This window comes from Phaenicophaeus curvirostris, chromosome Z (assembly GCF_032191515.1).
Source record: "Phaenicophaeus curvirostris isolate KB17595 chromosome Z, BPBGC_Pcur_1.0, whole genome shotgun sequence".
Classification (NCBI taxonomy): domain Eukaryota; kingdom Metazoa; phylum Chordata; class Aves; order Cuculiformes; family Cuculidae; genus Phaenicophaeus; species Phaenicophaeus curvirostris.
Window position 1 is genome coordinate 43,001,282 of NC_091431.1, and position 22,689 is coordinate 43,023,970.

General features: G+C 37.5%; 1 protein-coding gene across 1 annotated transcript in view; it reads left to right on the forward strand.

Moving 5' to 3' along the window:
• MPDZ (multiple PDZ domain crumbs cell polarity complex component) overlaps positions 1-22,689 on the forward strand; it is a 96,753-nt gene that overhangs the window by 57,434 nt on the left and 16,630 nt on the right. Inside the window, exons 22-35 of the mRNA XM_069880060.1 lie at positions 344-542; positions 3,333-3,374; positions 7,378-7,482; positions 8,248-8,340; positions 8,817-8,994; positions 11,131-11,241; positions 11,768-11,851; positions 14,471-14,572; positions 15,776-15,847; positions 18,529-18,694; positions 19,429-19,625; positions 21,721-21,812; positions 22,091-22,181; positions 22,512-22,592. Coding sequence (XP_069736161.1) covers positions 344-542; positions 3,333-3,374; positions 7,378-7,482; positions 8,248-8,340; positions 8,817-8,994; positions 11,131-11,241; positions 11,768-11,851; positions 14,471-14,572; positions 15,776-15,847; positions 18,529-18,694; positions 19,429-19,625; positions 21,721-21,812; positions 22,091-22,181; positions 22,512-22,592 — 1,613 coding nt within the window. The remainder of the gene's footprint in view (positions 1-343; positions 543-3,332; positions 3,375-7,377; positions 7,483-8,247; positions 8,341-8,816; positions 8,995-11,130; positions 11,242-11,767; positions 11,852-14,470; positions 14,573-15,775; positions 15,848-18,528; positions 18,695-19,428; positions 19,626-21,720; positions 21,813-22,090; positions 22,182-22,511; positions 22,593-22,689) is intronic.

The following is a 22,689-nucleotide window of genomic DNA, read 5'->3' on the forward strand; positions in this document are numbered from 1 at the left end:
CCATCCAGAAGAGTAGTACATTTGACTGTTTTAGGGGCAATTTTACTACATTTTGTGTTTATTTTCTGTTTAAATTTTCTGCTCTCTTGGTTTTATTATATTGTGCTTAGTATGTGAAATGTCACAACTTAAAGCAAAGACACTGTGACAGTGATTTTTCGCTGCTGTCCCCTGTTGGAAAGAAGGAAAGGCAAGGGATAATAAGAGCAGCCTTTATACACTTGCTGACATTGCAGGTCAGCTGGCTTTTACCTTCCTTGCCCCAGGTTACATTTCATGCCCTTGGCACTCATTGTTGATGCTGAACGATGTTATTAAACACTTCATGTGTTTTTCAATATAGGGATGACTGTAAGTTCCAATAAAGAAGGCTCAGGAATGATAGTCCGCAGTGTGATCCATGGAGGCTCAATAAGTCGCGATGGACGGATTGGTGTGGGGGACTGCATCCTGTCCATTAATGAAGAGTCAACCACTAACTTAACCAATGCACAAGCTCGAGCTATGCTAAGGAGGCATTCACTCATCGGACCAGATATAAAGTAAGTAAAGCTAGGTGATGAATTGTGGTAAAAAGGGGCTAACGATCAAAATATGGTTATTTCTGCAAATATTTTTAATGGCAAATTTGTTTAGTTTTTACAACATGAATTTACCTTTAAGTTACAGCTGCAGATAGATAATTCACATTCAGATTACAGCTTCATGGGTTTGAAACATAAAGTCACTTATGTGAGAGGCTTTGGATATTCTTAGAAAAGCCATTGCTGTCATTAGTAGCCATCATAATCACTGCCTTGCCTGGGTTTATTGAGGGAATGGGATTAATCAGAATTTTGCTTTCATAGTATGGCTCTCCTGAAGAAAGTAAGGATTTCCTCAAGGTGTTTGTGTTTTGCAAAGGTCGACTTTCTTGGCAGTTGCACAAATGATTTCATTCAATGGAGATCTTTGTAATGAATTTTGGTTTTGACTGCTATATAGAAAGCATGGCACATGATGTTAATGCAGAAAAGTAATACTTAAAAATGTTTTCAGTCCATCTGTGACAAACAGGAGAAATAGTCTGTTTTGTGAAGTCATTTAGGTTTCAATTAGTACATACGAAGGATCTCTTGCTCTAGTGCATAATATGCTGTAGTTCATTAATATCTACTTTAAACTTGTAGTAATTAATACATATTTTGAAAAATCTGCTTGCTTGATAAGAAAGTTTCTTCTCATGTTCACTCAATCTACAGAATTTTAACTTCTCGTTTAAGTACAGTTCTTTCTAGCTGACATGGTTGTGGAGTTAACTTTACCCACATGCAGCACCTAGAAATGAGATTGCTCCTAAGCTGGTGGACAGAGCTCTAGACACAGCAGTGCTGGCTTTACAGCTCCAGAAATCTGGGTCAGATATGCAAAGAGGATTTATGGAGCTGTTAGTAATAGAAGCCTCTACCTATTAAGAGAGTACTCTCGAGGTGTTTAAGGCACGGGTGGATGAGGTGCTAAGGGGCATGGTTTAGTGTTTGATAGGAATGGTTGGACTCGATGATCCGGTGGGTCTCTTCCAACCTGGTTATTCTATGATTCTATGATTCTATGAAAGATGTTAGATTAGTCCCAGTGTGGTTGCAGGTAGCTGTGTAGGTTTGTCAGTAAAATGAACTGCAGGGCATTCCATTCTTCCGCAGAAATATTGAGACTTGGCATTTTGGGAGCAGGTAGGCAAAATATCTTCACTGTGGGATGCAGGTTTAATTGTCTGCCCATAGCTGTCATGCATTTAGGATTCTGAGTTACTGCAGGCTTGTTTAAATAATGAGATATGCTCATGAAATTAATTACATTATTGTCAATGAATATGAGCTGTCATGAATATGAGCTAGTCAACGTTAATAAAATGTAATATTGATTATTACTTTCGATGTGTATTTTGATTCTGACTGCCATGACTGAAATCAGTTGCTGTGTATGCTTGCTTGTGTCTGTACGTATGCTTAGATAAGCAAATGCTATAGCACCATTCTTCTGTGAGGAATCTTACTGCCATAGTTTTATGATCAAACTTATATGTGTTCATTATTTGTTCTCCATTTTACACTACATGACCATAGGTTTTATAATATCTTTTGCAGATATGTTGGAAATAGCAAAATCTTGTCTTAGTGCTGAATATTCAGATTTTCCAGGGAAAGTGTATCCCCTTTCTGAAAAGTCTCACAGAAAAGGAGCAGTTGCTCTAACTAACTAAAAGACTAAATCTTGGTAACTTTTAAAGGAGTCATGCAGGAATAAGGACAATATTTTGAGGCCTACGTAGTTTTGATACAAAGCTGTTCAGCATAATTAAACTCTTCTGCAATTCATTCTTTCAGAAGCAGTACAGAATCCCAGAAAAATATTATAGTGCAGACAAGTGGTTAATGTCGCACATCAGAAATTTGGAGTCATTGAGCATTATCTTCCTGTTTGCTGAGAGCTATATAGACGTTGTTTCAGAGCTGATGTGGTGCACCAGTATGCAGGATTTGCAGCTTAGGGCCAGAATTTCAAATGAGCAAGTTAAATCTTTTTGGTGTCTTCCTCTGGAAACGAAGAGTGCACAAGCACTTGGGTGTGGCCGTCCTGATATAATTCCTCTTTATTCATATAGGGCTACAAAAGTTGTCATCTTTGTTAGGGTAGCAGGGTGCCCCCAAAAAGTGATTAAGCAGAAGTATTTTAATTTCAAAAGTTTTTCAGTGGCAAACATTATTTCCTGCGAAAACATAAAGCTGCTCTTACTTGCCACATAAAGACTTTGTTTGCTTTTTATTGAAGGAAACTTCATTTTGAATAGTTCAAGAACCAACAATCTGAGTTTTGGACTTAATTTCTTTACTCTTTGTGTCTGGCAAACCACGTGTGGCCATACCAGAATGCATTCTCTTTCACTTCTTACACCACCTTGCCAGGATCTCTTGTATTTCTATAGTAATAGCCATAGTTCTTAGGAGCAGCTGCTTGTAAAATCTGTCTGGTAATTACAGAGCTCAATCAGAATTCACCTGCCTGAAGTGGGGGAATGAATTCCTGATCAAGAAATAAAAGATGGATTGCAGTTCCATTTTCCATGCTTGTTAATAATCACTGCTATGAAAAATAACAAAGAGCAGATGCTTTCTGGGGGAGGTGTAGATGAAGTGGAGGTGGAAGAGGAAAAAAAAGAAAACAGAAAGGAGAGAAAAAAAAAGCTGCTCACACTTCTAACTATATGAATATGCCTCTCGTATTCAGCATGAGACATTGCATTTGTTAATGCCATTGTAAAAAGATGCTGCATCATATGCTTCACATTCTAGATCTTCTCCAGCACCTGCTGATGATCAGGCCCTCTTTTATGTGTGAGTATTGGCGATTCAGAAACTCATTATGGCTCTGTGTTGCAACTTGTCTGTAAAATCATTCCATGCTTATATGACATCAATAGTAATGTGAGGGATATATCCAGATATAGGTACATATTCTCTCTCTCTTTGTGTATGTATGTGCATGCACATGTGACTGCACATGTGCATGTGTATATATCTATTTAAAAAAAGCTATGAGAGATTGTGTGTGTATGTGTGTCTATATATATATTTATATATATGGCTTTAAACTTGAAGATTGGAGCACATTTCCTAAGACTGGAATGAAAATGCCTATATTCTGAAACATTATTGCTAAGGTTTTAAAATTTCATCTATGACAGCTACCCTAGACATGCTCAGAGCACATGTGTATGTGTGTGTGTTTATAGGGTTCAGTGCTTGTTTTGGCATGAGTATGATGTACTGATATCTGGATTAATCTCAGTGTCATCTTTTCTGTGGCACTTACATTTTACTGCCTTCATGTATAAAAAGATTCAAATTAGACCTTTAAGTGTTAATGACAGTACTTTGTCCTGAACATTTTCTGTACTTTGTTATTTGGTTTGTTGTTGTTTCAAGGTTTTGTGTGGCTGTTCAGTCAAGCATGTGATAAATGTTCCTTTGTGCTGCATGTGATGTTGTGTTTACAACATATTTTCATATGTACACACTTTGGTGTTTCCATTGTCACTGCTTTCATTGCTAGTGCATCTCTGGGGGGAATGAGGGTGGTTGTAGCTCTCCTTTTTCTTTAAGGAAAGCAGGACACTTTCTCCTTCAAGCTGTACAGCTATGGAGGACAGAAATGTTTCCTTTAAAATTATTGAATATTAACTTCTCTTGCAGATAAGAAATGCAACACAGCAGTAGAGCAAACATTTACTTGTTTCCTGTTTTCTGTGTCTTCATCCCTATATTCTGGCACTTTTTTCCTCTTATTTTCTTCCTTAGGACCATATTAAGGCAGTTATCAGTCTCTTTGCAGATGAACCATTTTGGTGCCTTGGTGAATTTTTATTTCCATTTTACAGCACAAGGGTCAACAGAGTTGATTAGAGGAGTCCAACACCTTTCTTGTTCTAAGCCCCCATTGCCCCAGTCACAGGCTAAGCTGTTCAGGGTGATGCTGGATGTCTTCATACCTCACTGTGACCTCCCAGAAGTAAGCTACCATTGGAGTGCAGCAAGTAGATTTGATAACTGCATGGCATGTGCCCATGAGTTGCTAAACAAGGAAAAAAATCTTGGCAGATATAAATCTAAGGTCTTTTATATGATCTATCCTTGCTGTTTGTCACAGAATGCAGGAACAGGACAGACAGCCACTTAGCAAAGACAACTTTCTGGTATAGGTGTTCTGTAAAACTCTAATTTTCAGCAGAGGTAGCACTTTGTCTAACTTTTCATTTCAACAATAACATGCAAAGGATAGAGGGGAGAAGTGCAGTCACACCAGTAATACACCTTAGATAATAAAAGCAATGAGGGAAACTTTGCGGTTAACAGAAGTTTGGAAATCATGAACAAGAAACAAAGGTGAACTTCTACTGAATATATCTTTTTATGCATTTAATCTATATAATTTAGTTTTCTTTTCTATACTGATTTTGCAAAATGCAAGCAAGTGTTCTGATTTATATTTATGAAATAGCTGAAGCATTATTGAATTTTATTTGTAGATGAGAGTGAACAGTTAAAAACATATTGAATGTTCCTTTGAGTGCTTAAAATAAGGTAATTAGTAGTTAAGCACTTGAACAGAAATAATGTCATTTTCTAAAGAGCTAAAATATAACAGCTCCCAGTGATACTATCTAAATTTGACTCCATCTGTGGAAATCAATTAGGTAATTCAGTTGCTCAGTTTTCAATGAACCTATAAAAATGCTGGTGTGATCCTCTTTTCTTCACAGTTCCTGTACTGTACAGAGAAAGGGAAGCTTACTTATCTAAGAGAGCTTTTGGGAGGTGTTTGTAAGTAAGGCTGTTTGAGAGCTTCCTTTAAATCATGTTTTGAGTGTCTCAGCATAATGTCAGTTATTCATTCATATAATGAAAAATGACAAAGTGTCGCAGAAGTTGGCCTGCATATGGTTTGCCTCTCCCTCAGCTGATGTTGCACAGGAGTATGAGGTAAGGACTACTACCCTTGGACCCTGTAACCCTGCATAATTGTTTGCCAGGTGCTTCTTGCACATAAGGACTCAACAAGAGTTGAAAGATGTTGGACACTCTGCTGTCAGTGATCACTCTGCTGATTATATCCAGGCTGAATTTGAGTGTATCTGTTTCCACATTAGAAGCATGCCATTCTCCTTTCCATGCTTTGAACAGTAGCTTCCAGCTGCAGTTTAGCATAAAGGACATTGTTTGAGCCTTTTAGCTAGCAGAAATGTTGCTTGCAATTCCAGTTTCTTTACTGCAGCTGTTTTTCAAGGGAATATATATTCATTTCTACTTGTTTTTGTAGGGTGAAAATCGATTAACTTGATTGGGATGAAACTGATGAATATAACTGGATGTATGATACATTTTCTTTCATTGAAATGCTGCTTGCACATCTTATAGCTTTTGTAGAGGCAAGGTATTCTTATGGCCTTACTGCATATGGGCAAGGAATTTTTATGGGTGGTGCTTCTGCAGCAGCCCGGTGAGAGTTTTGTGGCCATGATTCTAGCACTTTGGTATGGTTCAATGCATTTGGAGTTGGAGATGGCTGCATCAAAAGAAGCATGGCCAGCAGGTCAACGGAGGTGATTCTCTCCCTCTAGTCAGCCCACATGAGATCGCACCGGGAGTATTGTGTCCAGTTCTGGAATCCCCAGCATAAGAAGGATGTGGAACTGTTGGAATGAGTCTGGGGGGCGCTATAAGGACAGGCTGAGAGAGTTGGGCTTGTTCAGCCTGGAGAAGAGAAGGCTTTGGGGAGACCTTATAGCAGCCTTCTAGTACCTAAAGTGGGCCTACAAGAAAGCTAGGTAGGGACTTTTTACAAGGGCATGTTGTGATAGGATGAGGGGAAATGGCTTTAAATTGGAAGGAGGGAGGTTTAGGTTAGGCATTAGGAAGAAATTCTTCACAATGAGGGTGATGAGGCACCAGAACGGGTTGCCTGAGGAAGTTGTGGATGATCCCTCTCTGGAAGTGTTCAAGGCCAGGTTGGATATGGCCTTGAGCAGCCTGGTCTAGTGGGAGGTGTCCCTGCCATTGGCAGGGTGGTTGGAACTACTTGATCCTTTTAAGATTCCTTCCAGCCCAAACCATTCTGTGATTCTATGATTCTCTTTCCCCTTCCCTAATCTATTAGGCCATTCCTATTTCTGGCATTGCAACGTGATTGGGTTGCACTGGGGCTTCAAGAGTCCGCATCTCATTCGGCTGATGCAACATGACTGTCTGACTGTCCCAAGCTGACTGAAAGTGCATGAAGGAAAGGGTGGAGTCAGGAGTTGAGCAGGGAATTGCTCCCTGCAGTATAGTTGGTGTGCTATAACATGTTTGGATGTCCAAATCCATGCATTGTATCTCATCAAAGCAGACAGCTAAAATAGATACAAGATTGTTCAAGAAAGCACAAAACGTCCAGTAAGCCAACTTCCAGAAGCATTTTCAGACAGCATTTAGGATGGTAATGGTGCTTTCAACTTCATAGATCCTTCAGTGTTTGTCTTTGCACAAGGAATCTGTTTTGACTGACAATGGATTGTCTCTATTACACTTGTCACTGTTCAAGCACCATTTACTTAGAGTAGGGTAGCCAGCCCTCAGGAAATCATGTACTATGCAGCTACCTGATTTGACCATAAATGCATATTTGTTGCGAAGTCACAAAAGATTCATTTAACTACTTCTTCCCAACATACCAGCGTTGTGGCTTTGAAGTCAATGACTATGTGAGGTCTTGAATGGCTTCCTCATATCCATTTTTCACCCACTGAAGGTAGGACCAGCAGTCCTCATACTACTTTAATTATGTTCCATTTTATTGCAGTATTACATATGTGCCAGCAGAAAATCTAGATGAATACAGGGCCAGTTTGGGACAACAGACAGAGGGATCTGTGCCACTTGAAGTGTTTTCCTCACAAACTGTCAGGTGAGTCAACAGACTTACTGTTTTCTCCCACAGAGCTCTTGGTTATAGGAAGATAAGTTGTGGTTTGGAAGAGCTAAAAGATGGATGATTTTTTTCACATCATCAACCAGTACAATAAAATGATAATCAGAATACAGCTGGTAAAATTTTCTGACCTTTTTACAGAGCTCTTCTGTAGGTGTTTGATCTGTCAAAAAATGAGATTGAATACTGCCTCATCATAAACTTTTCTTAAATACCATGCAATATCATTTATGTATTGCTACAAATACTCAGTGCTTCCAGCATGAAAATTTGGCATTGGTGGTCTTCGCAGAACTTATACTTGAAAGAATGTATTATGGCTGTCCTTTTCTAGAGTTTCAAAAATTCATTACAGTTAGTAGGTCAAAATGTCCAGTGACAAATAATTTTTGTTTTCTTGGAGTTAATCTTCAAAAGCAGTAATGTATTTTTGAGTGCCGCTGTTGTAATTTCTTCCATTTTAGAAACTGTAAGTAATTATATTCAGCTACAGTTTGGTTCTAGCTCCAAAATGTAGTCTTCTATTCTGTGGTTATCAGTTGATAGCAGAGAGGAGAGGAAGACAGGGAATCCCCAAATACAGTATGTATTCTGACATCTGTAAAAGGATTCCCTTACATGAATCCTGTGTACAAATGCTCATGCTGGCAGGGTGATCCAATACATGACATTTTGCAGTGAAATCTAAGGGTTATCTGTGGGTTCTTTAAAAATTAGTTGCATCTTACTGTTCATCAGCAGGGAACTCCCAGAGCTTCCAGAACGTGAAGAGGGGGAAGGAGAAGAAAGTGAACTTCAAAATGCAGCTTTCAATAGTTGGAGCCAGCCCAGAAAGTAAGTGCAAATCTAGTTATGCATTGTAAAATTTTATCCAAAATTCAAGAATTTTGAAATGTGGTGTATTTAAGAGGAATAAGAAAACAACAGAATTGCTGCACATATATATATCGTGCATTGCAGGAGTAATTCACCTATGAATTCTGCTACCATTGGGCTAAATCTGTGCAGTCTAGCAGTTTCTTGATTGCTTTAGTGATTTATATTTGTAGGCTGACTCTCTGGGAACTAGTAAGAAGAGATGAAGAGAAGTATTCGAAGCTTTAGTTGGAATCCAAAATAAAGTGAAAAGTAGACGCAATGACAGACTTTGAGCAATTCAGAGTCAATTCAAATGACTCGTGAGAAAGCTTCACAAGGAGGAGTTTGTTCTTAATGTTTTTGAACCATTGTGGAAATCCTGGTGTTTTCAGTTTGTAGCATTATCGTAATCAAAATTTTCATCTATTTTGGTCTTTGTTTTGTCGAAACAGAGTTGAGCTGTGGAGAGAGCCTAACAAGTCACTGGGGATCAGCATTGTTGGAGGGCGAGGGATGGGGAGCCGCCTGAGTAATGGAGAAATGATGAGGGGGATCTTTATCAAGCACATCCTGGAAGACAGCCCAGCCGGCAAAAATGGAACACTGAAAACCGGAGATCGGATTGTGGAGGTACCAGCCAATTGCCTTTGCTTTCAATACCCCCAGCATCTCAGGAGCCACTGAGATGGATGAGTGATCCTGAGCTGACAGCTGTGTAATTGCTCCAGCTGGCACCACTTGAGGCATACAGAGCATAATACCATCTGCTGATGTTTGTGTGATGTTTGAATATACAAGCTAAAGCATAGATGACTGACTGTGTGAGCAAGGGTCTAGAAAGCCAGCAGTTCTACCTGCCTGTTTTAGAGCCAGCATTTACAGAAAAAAAGCTTAAGTTTGGTGAAGCTAAAAGGTTTTACTTTGCATATTGGATAGCCATACAAATGGCCAGTGAATAGTAAATCATGCAAATAAATGCCAAGCTTATTTCCCTCTTAAATACTACTTAGATCTCATCACTCTTGTGCATCCTGTGCAGGAATTAAAGGAGTCAGAAGTGTTTTTCTACTGATATGAAGAAAGCTGGATTCAGTATGGAGGAGGTTAAGTGTGTCATGCCCATGCCTGAGAATAGGTTAGCCACTGGTGTTGCAGGGAGGCATTTATCTAGATTTCTCTTCTGCCTAACGAATCCTATGCACATGCAGCCATTTCTGCTTTCTCTCTTAAAGAGACTGAAGAATGAACATACTTAAAGGAATGTCTTTCCTGTGATGATTATCAGTAAGTCAGACATTACCCGATCTTCACTGTGAAGCCACTGCACTCCTCTCACCCTGGTGGATGTCCTTAGCTGACCATCCATGAGTAAGAACATAACAAGCAGGGTGACAGAGATGGTGATGATTCCCCTGGATCAGCCTGGGCTTGCCTTACACAGTGATGCTTAAAAGTGCATTTCACTGTTTTCCACAAGTTCCACATAAAGGAACTTATCTTCATATAAGCAGAACTTTCTGTGACAGGATGGTAGAGTTTCTGTTGTGCAACAAATTGGGAGGTGGAATTTTATTTGATGGCCACAAATTAATAAAACATCCATTATATCTGAATGTCTGGATTTTTATGAATGCAGCAATTGTCTTATGACCATACTTGTAGAAGCTGAAGTGAGTGAGTGAAATTAAATAACTAATGCTGTGTTAATGTGACTGTTTCTGTGTGAATTATTTCAGTTTCTCAGGTTGTGGTGTATTTAGGCTTCCATCTCAACTTGTGCATACAGTATTTCAGACATGAGGAGTTGGAGAGCCTTATGTTATTCCTCAGTTCCTCATAGGTTTAGAATTTTGCCTTTTGAATTGTTTCTGTTCTTTCTTTCTTTACCTTGCATGGTTAAGTTTAAGCTAGAGTTAGGCAATTAAAAAGGTAGGGATAATCCTCATTATATAAAATTGTATGCAAAAATTGCTACTAACAAATAACCTCTATATGTTAGCTTCTAGCTTTTATTGTGCTCATTGTGAGAATACTTTTCTCTGATGCTAACCACACCATAACGTGGCTCTTGCCTGGATCAAAAGACAAACCATTATATGCGGCAGCACATATGAAGGCATGAAGAAAAGCAACCAGGCAAAAATTTGTCCTTGGCCATCCTTTGTAAATGAAAAGCTTTTTCTCTTCTAGAGTAAGGTGGCTCTGACCTAAAAATTGAACTTCTAAGGAAAGTGTCTAGTAACTAAAATTTGTCTTATCTTGCTTTTTTAATAATGAATAAGAATGAAAAGGAAAGGGGAAAAACGTCGTTGTACCGGCATAATACCCTATAATGAAAGACTCTCCAGCACATAACAAGTTTCAATTTGTAAACCTCATAAAATCTTGGGAGGTAGGTTATTCCAAGCCAGGATTTACAGGAAGCATTATTTGGCACGTGCTACCACTCTCTTCAGAGTATCTTATCTCTTCTTATTATTGTATCTCTTCTGTTACATTGCCTGCAAAAAAAGTGTGGAGCCTGAACCAAGAATGCTGAAAACTCTGTTTTTAAAACCATGGAGAATATTTATTTGATGTTCTTCCAGTAATCTTGGAAATAGCAAACCTGTGTGTGAGGCACCTTAGTCCAAGTCAGTGGGAACCTTTCTGCTATTAATGGAGGTTTGGGCTTAGATTTTAGTGAAAGTTCCCAAACCAAAATGGAAGCTGACTCATGATTCTTGTAGCTTCATGCAATATTAAAATGAAGCATTTCAATTACAGGTGGATGGAATTGACCTCAGAGATGCAAGCCATGAACAAGCTGTGGAAGCTATACGGAAGGCAGGCAATCCTGTAGTCTTTATGGTACAGAGCATTATAAACAGACAAAGGGTAAGCATAAAGAATATGCGAAGAGATGTCAAATATAGTAATAAATGAAGCAATTGTTCAAGGTTGTTGTGTTTGGGAATGGGATATTCAATCCTGAAAGTTCCATCTCAACTATTATAGGAACAAAAATTTGATTTAAGTATTATTTCCATTTAGAATGAAATCGATTTGGATTTGGATTTACCTTCCAGCACGCCGTCCTCAAACTATTTTGAAAAGACTCAAGAAAGATAATTTGCAGGGGGGCAGAGTAGGAGTGTTAACTAAAACCAACTGTTAGAGATTGACAGCATGTCTGAGGAGCACATGCAGAAATACAGCACCTGTTAAAAAATTCATTGGACATTAATGAAAGAACCTAGAAGTACATGAAAGTTTTCCGTCACTAAGCTGCATGGACATTGCAGACAAAAGCTACTGAGCTTTAATATAAGTTGCTTGCATCACTAGAAACTAAACTTCCTCATTGTAGAGTGTGTAAGCTACATGTTTATTTACTAGTTGTCTTATAACTCTTGTTCCCCAGCCAGAGTCTCTTTATAGCCCTTCTTCAGCTTCTGCTCCCTGTGGGCAGAAAACTACTAACCCATTCTATCATCAGTCATCTAAGGTAAAGTTGCATGAAAAAGCTCTATTGAATGTTGGTTATTGGTACTCAAGCTACTGAATTAAAGCTTTTTGCATTTGTTGTGATGTTAACAAAATTGCTAGTGCTGAATGTTTAGGCTAACTTGGGATGGGAATGATGCCATTTCTATATCACAACTTACTTTAACTATGAGAATGCTCCTTTGCTATACTTAATTGTAGTTCTTTGTTCTCTTTATTTTCAAATTATTATTATGCTTGTTGGTTATTACTAAACTGTTTATTAACAAGCCCCTTTTTTCTCTGTAAGCAGAAACATTGCAAATGCTCCTGCTGTACACATGCTTTGTGTTGTGATCTTTGTAATTGGCATTACATTTACTGTTTTCATCTTTTGAAACTTGAATCTGTACTTTATAATAAGATCTTGTAAGGGAATTTCCTGTCTTCATTCATGTGCAGTCACCCAGATAGCTAGCTGCATGTACACAGCAGCTAATTTATGATGCTACCACTATGTATTTAGCAAGGCAGTCAGTTTCAAGTGTTGTCTTGCTAGTGAGCCAGTTTCTTTCTCTTCCCCTTTGTTTTTTCATTCAGGCTGCTGTAGTAGATGAAGAGATAAAGTTTACTCTGTAACAGCCCAGACAATGCAAATGGACTGTGAAAAGCTGGCTGATAGTTTTACTAGTAAGCAATTATCAAATTTGTGTTGCACACTGCTGCTGCTTGGGGTATTTCTGAGTAAGAATTGGTCTGTCACCGTGGTTATAGTCCCAGATAATTTGTAGGGTTACAGCGTTACACGATATAAAATGCTAGCTGATTCCTTAGCATTCAGGACACATTAATAAGATGCTGAACATAAGTTAGTTGGAAAAAAAAATAAGTAAAATAAATCCTGTTATTTTAGGTTTTATTTTGCAGAAAAACAGTAAAAGGAAAAATGACATTTATTTTATTATTTGCTTTTCTTATACTAGACTGTGCAAGAAAGTATGCCTCATGCACACTGTTTTAAACCTAACTCTTTAGGCAAACTCATATTTTATCATTGTAGTCAGTCCATATTTATACAATGCTGTTGCGTGGATTTGAATTTGAGCTAGTAGCACTATTTTTGATGGTTTGTTATCAAAACAATGCAAAAGGCAAAATTTTGACTTACTATGGCTGATCTTTTGTTTTCTCTTTTATTAGTATTTCGCTGTTTATGTACTAAATGTTTGTGGTGCTTATTTTAGTTACATAAAATTTCATGAAGATACAGTTTGAAATTTTATGCAAATTACAAACGTAATGGTTGAAGTGTAATAGGATCATTACAATGGTAAATTACTTTTCCCGAACTTCTCTATAAAATACAGAACCAATGTGACTCTCATGTGTAGACAAAATTGTGCGCTGTAGGGAAACTGCCTGTTGAATTTAAGTGACTTGCCAGTGAAGAAAACTTCTTATACACAGCTCAACTCTCTCACTGCTGGAAATAATTTAGAACCAATGCATATAATGTTGAACCAAATTACATTTTGTTTTCCAAAATGATATTTGAGAGTAAATGTTTAGGGATATATTTTCTGTTTTCAGGAGCAGTTTAAAGCCGAAATACTTTAAGAAAATTTTTAACAGGAACGTATATCTGGATTAAGTTACCATGATATGAATTTATCATTGTCGTGCTACAAGTCTTTCACATTCCTTTCCACTTACTATACTTTTTGTTTTCTAGCCATGCTAAATTTACAGCCCTAAGACACTTAGTCGGATATATCCATTGCCAGATGGGTACACCTACTGTAGAAATTATTTTTAAGTATACATTGAACACTATATTTGTGAAATAGTATGCAAAATCAAAGCTTTATTAAGCAGATTCTGATCTAAAATAGAGTACAGTATGTAAACTGCATAAGGGATATAAACGATCACATTTCACCCTTTGTCTAAACATGAAAACATATTTTGCGTTAAATAATAATAAATAAGTAACTTGTATTATTTAAACAGAAGACCAGAAAGTCTAGTTTCATTAAACTATGAATTCAGGAAATTATAGATGCATGCACACACATACAAAGTGATATGTTTAAGTTATTATTACTTGAAATATGTTTAGAGATGCCTAGTACTGCTAAACCTTCTCTTTTGTGAAATACACAGTGAGTGTGTTACCACAAGAGATAAACTGAATTATGAGAATTAATCTGTGGTTTTCAAAGTAAAACTAAACCTATTGCATTATTACAAAGAACTGTATTTGTTCTACTTCAGAAATCTGCAGGTTGCAATTAACTAATGGGTAAGAGTATCCCATATAGTGAGATGCTTGGAGGAGATTGTACAAGTAGCACAGCAAATAAAATTTCAGTTGTTCATGTTGCTAAGTTTTGCACTTTATGCAGTTTATGGGCTAGAACAAGTATGGAGATCGCTGCTTTTCCTCTATGCTCTGCTAAACATAGCTGTTGCAAACACAGGGAAAATGCAGTTTTGCTTACCTTCACATCTGTAGCAAAGTAGAACAAGCTGATATTGTTCAGTTAGCACAAACTGCTAAAAATGTGCTTTCTTTAATGGGTCCCAAAGGGTTCATTTAAAAATGTTTTTGCTTAGTTTCTATTATGGTTTTTTTTTTTAGAACCCTTCCCTGCCTTTCCCACAGAGCAATCTTTTCTGTAGGCCGGCTGTCTTCAGCAGCACTAACCCGTTTGCTGACTCTTCTCAGTTCAACACTAACAAGGTTGGATGATGGCACACTGTCTGCTTTTGACTCACCAAGCATTATATGTGTGCTTCTTTGCTGTTAGTGGCTCTCTGAGTTTAAGTTCTGTTATACCAGTTGGGGTAAAATATTGTGCTGATGAGAGTGGAAATTCCGTGTAGTGAATTAAAAAGACACAGACATGCATGTGTGTAGAAAAGTTTTGAAGCAGTTAAGAAATGCCAGCTCAGTTGATCATAACCACTAAATTTGATCTCATCAGAACTACCAAGGAAGTAGGTTCGCAATTATAAAATCAATATGTGTTAAAATACCTATCCACCTGAGTGTAACTCTCATCAGTGTGAGGTGTTTTGCTTCTATGTACTTCATTTTTTCTTTATGCAGTTAGAACTTCCCAGCTTTGATGTCTCCTTTTTCTTTTTGCATGGAAAAAAAAACATTGACAGCTTTCATTTTGTGATGCTTAAAATATTTTCCCTCTGCTTCTTGAATCTTTTCTTTTTTACTGCACAATGAACAGAATACTGACATCTTTGGAAATGTGAAAAAAGTTAAATTCTGGTTTTTGTGGTTACTGCTTACTGCATGTTATTCATATTGGGAACAGAGTTAACCTCTAACACAAGAATAAATAAAAGACTTAATTCTTATGTGCATGTATTTCTGATTTAATAAAATAATTTCTAGCTGCTTATACCTCTTTGAATGATTGCACTCTTGCTGTTTTCCTGTGTTGTCAAATATATGGAATGTACAATGAACATTTATGATATGATATATGATGTGTAATGGCATGTTTGTTTTTGAAATCTGTCTTTGTGTTTGTTACAATTCTGAGGAGGGAGTAGAAGCATAACATAAATGATGGCTTGTATTTTCTATATTTTCAAAAGTATTTCTGAAAATATGCATGTGTTTTTAGAGCAAACTGAATGCTTTTGCCATTTCTGCATAATTCCTTTTTTAACATTGAGATAAGATTGACCTCGTGTCACCTCTGCCTGGTCCTCCTGAACTAAGGTTCATGTACGTAAGAAACTTTGCTGAGTCAGAGTCCTTAATAACCCATTAAATACTTTTGTCCATTTATAAATGGAGTTAATAAAGTCATTGTGGTTAGCAAAATGAATCCATAATTGAAAACGAGTTATTCATTTGTAATGCTGTTTATTGCCAAAGGTGCTGTAACATGTGGATTGCTGTTTTCTGTTACTGTAGGAGGTATCGAATCCAGTTAGGGTTACCTTCCGTTGTTCCCCAACTAACCCTTTTGCTCCCACACCATTCAAGGTTTGTCTTGATTCCAGTGAGTGGGTCCTACCCTTACGTGTGCTGTACGTTTGTACATGGCCTGTGATACCTTCTGGAGTACTGCTTCTTCCTCTGTGTGTGCCTCCTTTGTTGAAAGTGGTACTGCTCCAGACTTGCTGCCATTTTTAATACTTGCTTGGCTGTGATTGGAGTGGCCCTCGTAGCCAGATGGGTTCATGCACTGTCTGATGCTTTGCATTTTAAATGAAATACTGTGCCATGGCACACTGAAAGTATTTCATGAGTTAAAGTGGTTTAGTTTTTTTGTGTGTGGCCCGATTCAGGGAGCAAAAGTCTTATGTGTGTAAAGTGCAGTGGCCAGCTTCTGCTGCTGGCAGCACACGCATGGCACACTGAGCTCTGGGGAAAGGACGTTGTCTGTTCCACCCAAATGGCATTATAACACCCCTTTTACCCTCCTCATAAAGGGAGCCTGGCTCTTACTTTGATTTCAGCATTTCCTTAGACATCAGACATCTTCAGATTTATGTACACGTGCACAGAGGTACTGAAAGAAGCACTTTTTTGTCAGTCTTATTATGGTGGCTGCAGTTCGGAAATGCTAATCTGTCAGCATGTAGCTATACATCCACATCCAGGTCTTCTAGGGGTCCTTGACAGCACCTTTTTGGGGTTTTTTTTGTTGTCATGTTTTCTTCAGTTTTACAAGGTGTTTTGACACCGTAATTTACCAAGGGTACCACTAAAGTGATAAGTTAATTTTTATTTTAAAACACAGAGGATACTGTAGATTCTGCAGATCTGGTCTGCTCTCACACTGTATTTCCTCATCTTTTTAGTATGTTATGTTGCTTTCTAGTTAAAACTTTAGGAAGCACTCTGAAAAAATAATGTTTCTGGAACTACTCTCCCCTTCACCCTTCCTTGAGCTAGAGTTTTTTTCACCAGCTTTTCTCTGTAGTGGGTACATGAATTTTTTATTATGAAAAATCACTTAGAATCCTATCAAGAAGTGTTTCCACCCTACTCTGATTTTGATAGATAACAACTTTTACTAGAATTTTGCTGCTTCAGTTGGGGTTCATATCTGCCCTCTGACTGTTAGCATGTTTTAGAGTATAATTTGGATAAACTCTACATAATTCCTACATGAAATTTAATGATGCAAGGTATCATCTCAGCAGGATGGCATTATCTTAGATTTGAAGCACAGATCAATGTGACCGATACAATGGTACGAAAAATCATATTGCGTTTACATAGAATATTCTATATAAATGATTGGCTTGGATAGCATATTAAAACTTCCCATGCTTTTGACATTAGTGGCCTCTTAGTTAAGCTTTTAGAAGTTCCTGAATGAAAAGAAAATAATTTTCAAGGAAAAGCAGAATGAGGGAATGAAAATAGGGTATTCACATTTTCTTTAAATCTTTGGAGTATACACAGTATGAGGGTAGTTCAGTTTTCCCTGAGAAGTGGGACCTTCCTTAAATCTCAGTATAACTAATTTGGTAACTGTCCTTTTTTCAACGCCTTCAGTTTAAAGTGGATTAAAGTTTTCCAAGATTTATGTTGTTTCCTGCCTCACTGTTGCTTCTGATGAAGAAATTGTGTCAGTGTTTTTGGCACTCAGAGACACCATCTGAGATACTGTGTTCAAACTTTTGATGATGGAGATTATGAAAGCTGAAATGATGAGACAAGGGCTATGAAGCTAGGGCAACATCTGGAAATCCTAGTGTTGGAAAAATGCTTTTTTTTTACGTCAGTAGCTGATCTATCAGAGTCTCTTGGGCATGCATAAGTTTCAGAATGATGACATTCAGGCAGTGTTTGTTGCCCGCGTTTACCCTCAGCAAGGCAAAATGGTAATATTAATACAAACACTTAGCCAAATCCCTGATCAGAAGGCTTCCATTTTCCTCAGGGAAACTGACATGAGTGGAGGTTTGCTAGATTGTGGATTTAAGTGTTTAACCATTATATTGCAGTAGTCATATGTTTATATTTCTTACTTTTTTTACATGCATCAAGACAAAAAATACTTTTATCCTTTGTGATTTAATCTGTATCCTACTTGATCTGATCTCCCCTGTGCAGCTCATAGGGAACCAGTAAATAAAATTGAAAAAGTCCAGTTAATATAGATTTCCTTAGTTAATCATCTGTTTAATATTGTTTTTAAGTTGTCCTTTCAGGTAATATGAAATTTAGTTTCTTTTTTTATGGAGGTATTTTTGAAAACAAGTACTTCTTTGTTTCTTTTCCCTTTCCTCCTATTTGGCTTCCAAAGCATATCATAGGAAGAAATTATATGGAGTGGCTTTTAAAAATAAACTGAAATGGAAGTCTTTTGCAAATACGGCATTACAATATAATCACTTGAGTCTTCATAAGAGTCTTTTTCTGAAATGTAAAGCGGCACATAAAACTTTACTGAATTGGGCTTTTATTGTAAGTTCTGTTTGCTTCTGAATACATTTTGGAGTGGTGTTATCTCATACCTTGCCTGGTGCTTGTTTCTATCTTTGATCTCTGCCAGCCATTCTGTGCTGTGTTATTCTTTTAGAATCCTAACTGCTTGTAACTTAAACTTCAAACCCATAGTCATTGACGTTTTGATATTTTTGTATATTGGTTTGCCCTACACAGAGTCCACATCTGCTTACGTGCTATATTTTTCTGATTTTCCACAGTTACTTGGTCAGTCTGATTTAGAGTCAGAGAAGACTTCGCTTTGTAACTTGCCTCTGCCCCCTCCTTCAGCATTTTCAGGAATGAGCTGTGATGTTGCACAGTCATCTTCTAGCAGAGTCCCAGAGGATGAGGAGGAGGAGGATGAGTTTGGTTACTACAGCTGGAGTAAGTTTATCTTGTGTCGTAATATTCGAAATATTAAGTGTAGAAATAACACCGTGTCAGAAGATATGGGAAACCTAGTTTGAAGTACTGCATTCTCATGTGGTTTGTGGTTTGTAAGTAAATTTATTTTTTGTGATAATGTTTGAAATACTTAGTGCTGAAAAAGCACTGTGTCAGAAGATATGAGGAGTCCAGTTTCAACTACTTCATTCTTATGTGCTTTGTGGTTTCGGTGCTAAGTGCTAGTGTCAGCTTTCAGTTGTGCTTGGTCAGATGCACATAGTGAAATATAAAACCAATTTGTTCTTCATTGCATTCCAATCTCTGTTTTCCTCTGTGGTCCAAATTCACTGTTTCACGTGTAGGACTACTATGCAAAATTTCAGTTTCAGTGTAATTTCAGTGTACTCTAGGTAATTTTTGGCACTGATTGCTGTGATAGCTTCTGTTGCCTCATGGTGTTACTAGATGAAAGATTATTGCTTTTATATATGAGAAGTCTTTTTCTAAGAGAAGTTTTAATGCTTTCCAGAGTTGGATGAAAAACAAGGACCTAGAAATATTATTATAAATTGCCTAAGACTTAGCTTAAAAGAAAGTATGGTATACACTTAAATTTTTCTTATCCAGTTTGGGATTCTTCTGTCAGATACTGCCCACTGGAGATTGATCTTGACTCTAGGTGAATTGTGTAAATTTCTAATGTAAATCCAACCTTTGCTGCCCACATTTAGAAAATATCATGCAGCGCTATGGAAATCTACCAGGGGAGCTACACATGATTGAGCTGGAAAAAGGAAGGACAGGTCTGGGACTTAGTCTTGCTGGTAACAAAGACCGCTCCAGGATGAGTGTTTTTGTAGTGGGAATTGATCCAAATGGAGCAGCTGGCAAAGACGGGAGGTTACAGATTGCAGATGAGTTGCTAGAGGTGAGTGTTTGTGTTTTATACTGAAATCCAGAACATCCTGATTTAAAATGCACTAAAATATTAAATTATTACTTCAATATAGATGTCCTTTAGTGGACTTGAAAATCCCCAAGTTATCCAAGTTGATATCATTATGCTACCAGATTTTCATTCTGGTGTATTCCAGCTGTGATTTTTTTCCTGGTTATAGCAGTAATAAGTAAAGGGGTCTGTGTGTATTTAAAATTAATACAAATGGGGGATGACAGTAGCTTCTGGATTATGAAGTAGTACAGAAGGAAATGCATTGCAGACCATGGAAAATACTGAAGTCCATCCATCTGTGAAGTGCTCAGACTTTCTAATTCTTTCTCTGCCTACTGGCAGTATGATAGTATTAGAATATTTATTAGAATATTTGTATTTTGTGCAACTTGTGAAATAGAAATTAAGTTTGGGGAAACAAGAACAGATCGATTTGTGTTATGGACACCTAGTTTATGACACATTTGGGCTGTTTTCTAGTGGCTTTGTGAAGGGACACAGCTTCTGAACAGTCCCAACATGTATACAAGAATAGGGTATATTTTTATAGTAACACAACTAAGTTGATGATACTTGCAGCTGTATTCCCTGCTATAGCTATTTGTGTTCTTTCTAATAGCAGTAGGTAACATCACCCTTACAGAAATGTTTTGTGTAACTTCAAGACTGTGTGTGAAGGTGATGGAGGATACGCTGGAAGGACTGTAGAGGCAAGGAATGATGAGACTCAAAAAAACCCAAGGTTGTCATTGAGAGAGTAAACAATGTAGGCTGGCAGTTGCAGACAGGAGAGAACTGAGGGATTTGTTGTGCTATGGACCTAGTCTTACGGAAGGACTTGGTAGTTGCAGAATCCAGTAGTGTCTGCTATATAGTTCTCTTGAATGAGTTAAAATATCTGTATTTAAAACCCTGATGTTGTGGATACTGAGTATCATTGGAACACATCAAAACACATTTGTCTTAATCTCCTCTCATGTGATGTCCTGCTTACTGTCTACACTGTAAACCAGCAAACTGATACCGAAAGGTTGTTTCAACCTCTTTTGAGAGGAGATACCTGACCTTTCTCCTTATGTTCCCAAGTAGCTGTCCATCAGGTGTAGCTGGCTATGCCCTGTCACCCAGCTGGTAGCCTGACTATGTCTCTTCGCAAGCCCACAGCAATCATTGGAAGCAGTGCTGCATCTGGATTGTCACCTTCACTGTAAATGCCAGGGCTCAATATCCCTGTGACCATGCCTGGTGGATAAGGCCTACATGGGAGCTGAAAGTTTGCTGTGACACTTAGTCCTCGGTTCATTGTCTTGTGTCTGTTGCATAGTGTTCACTGCTTTTCTTCTTCCCTGCTTCTGCTAATACTGCCTCAGTATCTGTTGCATTATTTTGCCTTATTATAGTTACAAGCTGTCCTTTTCTAATCATTTTCCCGCTTCTTGGAGTGGGCTTCTGCACTGTAGTTTTCCATTTCCAGGAAAAATTGCAGCTAGGAAAATGTGAATGAATAATGACGTTATTCTGCAAATTCACACAGATAACCTCCAATCATATCTGAATTGTAGGAGCTTCAAGGGATTTCAGTGAGTCTTCTCTGCCAAATAAAGACAATGATTGTCAGGTTGAATCTTCAGCTTATAAATACACCATTGTTCAGACTTCTGTGTAGATAGTACCTGACTTAGAGCTGAGATTTGGTAAATAATAGCAATCGTACTATTGGATATAAGCGTTTCATTTATTTATTATGGTTAGAATTTCCTGTGGCCCTGCTGTATCACCACATCAGTCATGAAGTGATCAGTGGCAAGTGGAAATAAATGATGTGTCAAATCGAGCCAGTATAACTATCAGAGTGACATTTTTATCATTGTGACACTGTTATTCTGAAATCGAACTATAAGGAGTTTTTTTACTGATAGAAGGAAGTGAAAGCAGGACACAATATACTCTTATTTTAATACAACTTATGCTTTAGAGAGTGATGCGGGATAATGGATCTTTTTAAGGCTTATAAATTAGTTTAACGGAATGAAAATATTTTAAGAAATAATTGCTGGCTTCCTTAATATAGATAAATGGGCAAATACTCTATGGAAGGACTCATCAGAACGCTTCCTCAATAATCAAATGTGCACCATCTAAAGTGAAAATAATCTTTATCAGGTAAGTTCTGGTTAAAAGCTTGACTAAGAAACCTTAATTTTTTATATGCTCAAGTTTTGCACAGACTGTTTCTGGTTTATTTTTAATTTTGATAATGTAGATGTGCTTCTGAACCCAACTCTTAGTACTCGTTAAATATCTCTAGGTTTTCTGGTTTTGTATTTGCATTGTGAGTGCCAGAAATAAAGTAAAAGAAAGCACTGAAGTTAGACTTGCTGTAAGAAACATGGTGCTTTATTACTACATTTTTACTACATTCTTAACTGAATCTGTTGTAGAAATAAAGATGCAGTAAATCAGATGGCTGTTTGCCCTGCAAAGTCAGTAGAGGCTTCACAGTGTACTTCAGGAACACCTCAACATCAAGAGGTAAATTTTTGTTTGACTGAGTTACTGGCTTTGTCCTGGATAGAGGAATGCCTTGTCTGCTTAGAAAATACTACAAAAGAAAAAGAAATCCCAGACAAGAACAAATGGGATTTTAGTAAAGCTGCTACATTAAGTACAGCTGTGATCAATTGTTTTTCACTTTATGTTCATCTAAACTATGAAGTAAATCTAACATACCCATGAATGAATTTACAGCATTTTAAATGAATTCAGAAAATGAGCAGACCCATTTCAAATGGTTGTGCTACTTTATTTTAATGCAAAATGTTGAAAATAGTAGCTCACAGTTACATTTTCATTTTCTATTAGATTGATATCAGTGCTACAAATACCAGTGCTTGTTCAGACTTCAGTTCATACAAAAACATTCAGTATGTGGAACTCCCCAAGGTACGTGCTGAAAATTAGATTTACATCAGCCACATTTGTATTCACTAACTTGCCTTTTGGTAACAGAGTCCCCTCTTATGGCAAACAAACTTCATCT